The 4138-nt window shown below is 35.4% G+C and overlaps 1 protein-coding gene across 1 annotated transcript in view; it reads right to left on the bottom strand.

Annotated features, from left to right (window-relative positions):
- Positions 1 to 4138, bottom strand: part of LOC109376336 (liprin-alpha-2) — a 138378-nt gene that overhangs the window by 92796 nt on the left and 41444 nt on the right. The window contains exon 10 of the mRNA XM_019632233.1: positions 28 to 179. Within this exon, the coding sequence (XP_019487778.1) occupies positions 28 to 179 (152 nt within the window). The remainder of the gene's footprint in view (positions 1 to 27; positions 180 to 4138) is intronic.

Genomic DNA, 4138 nt, shown 5'->3' with positions numbered 1-4138 from the left:
CGGAAAGTCAAACACATGCATACTTACGGAGCTGCCCGAGTCGAGCTTTTTCTTTTTTACCAAACAAACGTCCTATTGAAGACTTGATTCCTTTCTTCTTGGGAGCTTTGTGAAGAGAGTCTTGGCTGCTGTTGGCACTGCCAAGCCCAAGGCTTTCTGGCTCAAGGGAGGCAGACAAACTATTGCAAAACACAAAAGAGGGCAAACTGCTCGTTTGGATGTGACATCCACAAGGTGCACCAGGCTTGTTTCCTTTATAAAGATGTGACAGGAGCAACAAGTGGATTTGAAAGTTATTTTTTCCCTTTCCACTCATATTTCCTTGTAAGCCTATTAAAGTGTGGTTCCCTGAGCCTCAGGGCCCAGAGCCTGCAAATTTTCTCTAGGGAAATTTCTTTTTTTTCCATATGATTTTTCCTCCTATTTTTCATATAATCTCAAACTAATCAATAATCACAGGTTGGTTTATTAACTACACATTAAATAACCGTCTGTTATTTAGCACTTGACCCTTTAATTCTCAGAGTTTGCCTTTAAAATCTCAAACATAATGACCTATGATAAGAAATTTAAATATAATTAATAATGAACTTTAAATTCATATTCTAGCCTATGATTTTACTGGGTTTTCCTCTAGCCATTTTTCTCTCTCTGTTTTGGAGCCTAATTCATTTAATTTTAAGTCATCTGGGTGGGATTTAGAAGCAACAAATTGTATACCCTAGTGATCACTGTATACTTTTTTCTTGTAATTCTCATTCTTTTAGGTACATGATAAGCTGAAATGACTTCCAAGCAGTTGGCCTATATTCCATTACTGTTCAATGTATTTGACACTGTATTAATAGAGTGATTCAATAGACATTGGTATATATTTTTCTACAGCTGTTAAATTGACAATATCATGATGAATTATTTTACTTATTCATCCTAATTAATCTGAGTTCACATTCTCTAAAGTTGAAAAGCAATTGCTTTTCATATGTTACAGTGTAATTCACTCTTTTTTGGGGGAGCAAAGGAAGAATATATTGTGAAGTGCAGGAGTAAATTTATTTTTATATCCGAAATGTAAAATAAAATAGAAACAAATGCCTGACAGCAGAGAAAGGTGTTTTCAAAAATACTTGTTGTAAAACACATACTATTTAGAGAACAGATTCTTACTTAAAGTATTAATCATTGTCATTATGTTCATTATATCAATGTGTCCAGAGGTGCTGCAACTAATGACAGTAAAAGGACATACATTTAAGATGGAAACTGCATACTTGGATTTATTTTAATCATTAATTATTATAGAGATCTGCTTGCAATATTTCAGGTAGATGGAAAAGACAGTATGAAANCCCCAGAGTGTGTATAAACTCCTGGGCACTCAGGAGGTGCAGCCTGGTGGCTTTGCCCACGGAGCACTGGATGATGGGTCAGGAGAGCCTGTGCACAGGAGGCTGGGGACCCAGGGTTCCAAAGCCTGCAGGTGAGTGGAGCCTGGAGTGGCTGGGCCATGCATCATGGACTCTGCGGTACCTGCCTCAGCAGCCAACGACTATGATCATATGACCACCCTGAACTACCACTTCTCATCTCAGAAACCCTCCTCTGTCACCTTTAATCATCAGGTAGTTTTTTGTGATAAACTTTATTTAGTTATTTTATAAAAGCAATTAACTGCGACAATGGTAATAGCTACAATAGCGTGTAACAATGGTAATTTTTATTATCGCTATAAACCTCTGGAGTTTTTTTTCCTCATTAACTTGCATACTGTAATAAATAAATTCTAAAACTGTCAAAAATAAATAAATAGTTCTACTTTTTTGTATATTCTGCTCACATTAGGTAAACCTTCATTTTATTCAAAATTTAAAGTTACTAAACAACAAAAAAATAAGGATTTTATAATTCTCCTTTTAGTCTGGGCAGTTATAAGTTTTTCTAGTTATCAATTTATTTTGGTTGGTGGCCTTTCTGACATCGTTCTTATACATCTATGGCATGCACTTATATTTATCATTTGTTATAGATATAACTGTTGACCAAAATCTTTAAAAATCTACTTTTAGAAAGGGATCTGTTTCAGATATAATCCTTTTTCTTTTTTCACATCATCATAAATACAATTGTGAGTGTATTACCATCGTCTTGATTTGCTTTGATAATATTTAGCCTTTATTATTCTAACCAATCTTCCATATTAAACAAGCTAAGACTAAACTTGTTTCTAGAATTTTAACAGTAGTTTGTGTGAAAGTCAGGTTGTGGTAGGTTGTAAAAAGATAGGCAGATGGGGAAATAAAAATACTAGTTTAGTTTAGATNTCAGTTTTAACATCTCTATCTCTCCCCCACACTCTACCACCATTTTCCTAAACAAGTAGGCAGCCTCTGTGGTGTGGTCCTTGGCTGCTCTAACTCCTAGCTTCTGCTGGGATACTTACTTCACCATGGATCTTAGATCATTTCATTCATGGGCTTGTCTCTGCTTCAAGTCGCTGCCCCTGACCTCTGCATTTCCAGTCTCTCTACAGCTAGGTAACTTGACCCTCAGTTCTGGTCATTTATTTTCTTTGCTTGATAATTTATTTTCATGCTCCTGACCCCAGCCAATATCCACTTTCTAACCAACCATAGAAAAGACCCAAGTTCCTTTCCATTACATTCTCCTTAGAGTTTGTTCTTTCATGTGGCATCAGTACCCTTTTCTCAGGGATAAGTTCAATTTGAAACTCTAACTTTATACCTTTTTAATTTTGTAGGAAAGGTGCACTTAGATGTTCCTAGTAGAATCAAATATATCCTGTAAGAGAAATAGTAATAATCTGAACTTCTCAATGACATTATGTCTGTATCCTTTATAAGAAAACTTGTAATGTATTTTGTGATTTTTTTTACTGTTGCCTTGTTCTTTACTTTTTCGTGCATTTATGTGTAATATCCTAAAAAAGTTATAAGTTTTATGAAATAAATAATCATGTTTTTAATTTCATTAAGTTACCAAGTTTACTCCACAGGATCTGGAGCGCAATGATTTGTTTTTGATTGAAATAGTGCCACGAGTATATTGCCTGGAGCACCAGACCAGGAAGTGATGGCTGGGAACCAATACCAGCTCTCCTCCAAGCAGCTGCTTTGCCTTGATGATTATTAAAATCATCTCAATTTATATATAGTATATAGCATGTGGGCCATTACAGGGTCTTGAGATATCTTCTTATTCTAGAAGTCTGTAATTATAAAAATACGAATGCATTTTTATAGTAAATAACTTATGGTATATATTTTGTAAATAAAATGTTGTCAGACATAAGGCTTAAGTGTTGGAGCTTCATAGAATCAGGATTACTAAGATTGAAGCAGATCTGAGAGATCATGTGCTCTAATCACCTCTCCCTTTCCTGTGCTTGGATCCCCTCCACAACAGTTTTCTCAGGTGTTAGCTAGCTTTTCCTTGACAATCTCCAGTGACAAAGAACTCATTACCCCATAAGCTCACTCTCTGGATATAATTGTGACACCCCAGAGTTCTTTCTGACGTTGAGATGAAGTCAGTCTTTCTATAACTTTAACACTTTGGTTATAGTTTTGTAGCCTCACTCTACAATGAAAAAGCCATTAGCTCTTCCACATGATAGCTCTTTAAAAATTTGTAATCAGACATCCAGATGGGTCAACAAGAAGAATAAACACGCCCATTTACTTATCTACTCCTCAAGATTTTCATCCTCTACCTCAGCTTAATCCTCCCCTCCAAGCCTCCTCCAAGGTTATGACATGCCTGTAAAAACGCAGCAATCAGAAATGGATACTATCTCTTGGTTGTTATCTTACCATGGCAGAGTAGAATGGAAAAGGATTTGTTTCTTTTCATCCTAATACTATGTCTACTAATACCTACATTTATTGACTTAGAGTCACATGAAACTTCTAAATTTTTCTTATAAAAAATGCTCCCAAGAGCTACATGTTTTTACAGTGAGATATTTTGGACTCCCCATAGTTCACTTTTTTTCAGATAGTTTTTTTTTCATTTGTGATTCCTATCCATATCAGTAATAGCTATATCAGATACCTGTGCTGTTAAAATGTCCATATCCAAGTGATTGAGATGTGTTGACCAAGGATAGAGTGAGTTCAAA

The sequence above is a fragment of the Hipposideros armiger genome, unplaced genomic scaffold, assembly GCF_001890085.2.
Source record: "Hipposideros armiger isolate ML-2016 unplaced genomic scaffold, ASM189008v1 scaffold_1102, whole genome shotgun sequence".
NCBI lineage: Eukaryota > Metazoa > Chordata > Mammalia > Chiroptera > Hipposideridae > Hipposideros > Hipposideros armiger.
The sequence above is the reverse complement of the archived record's forward strand: the minus strand, read 5'-3'. Positions and strand labels throughout refer to the sequence as shown.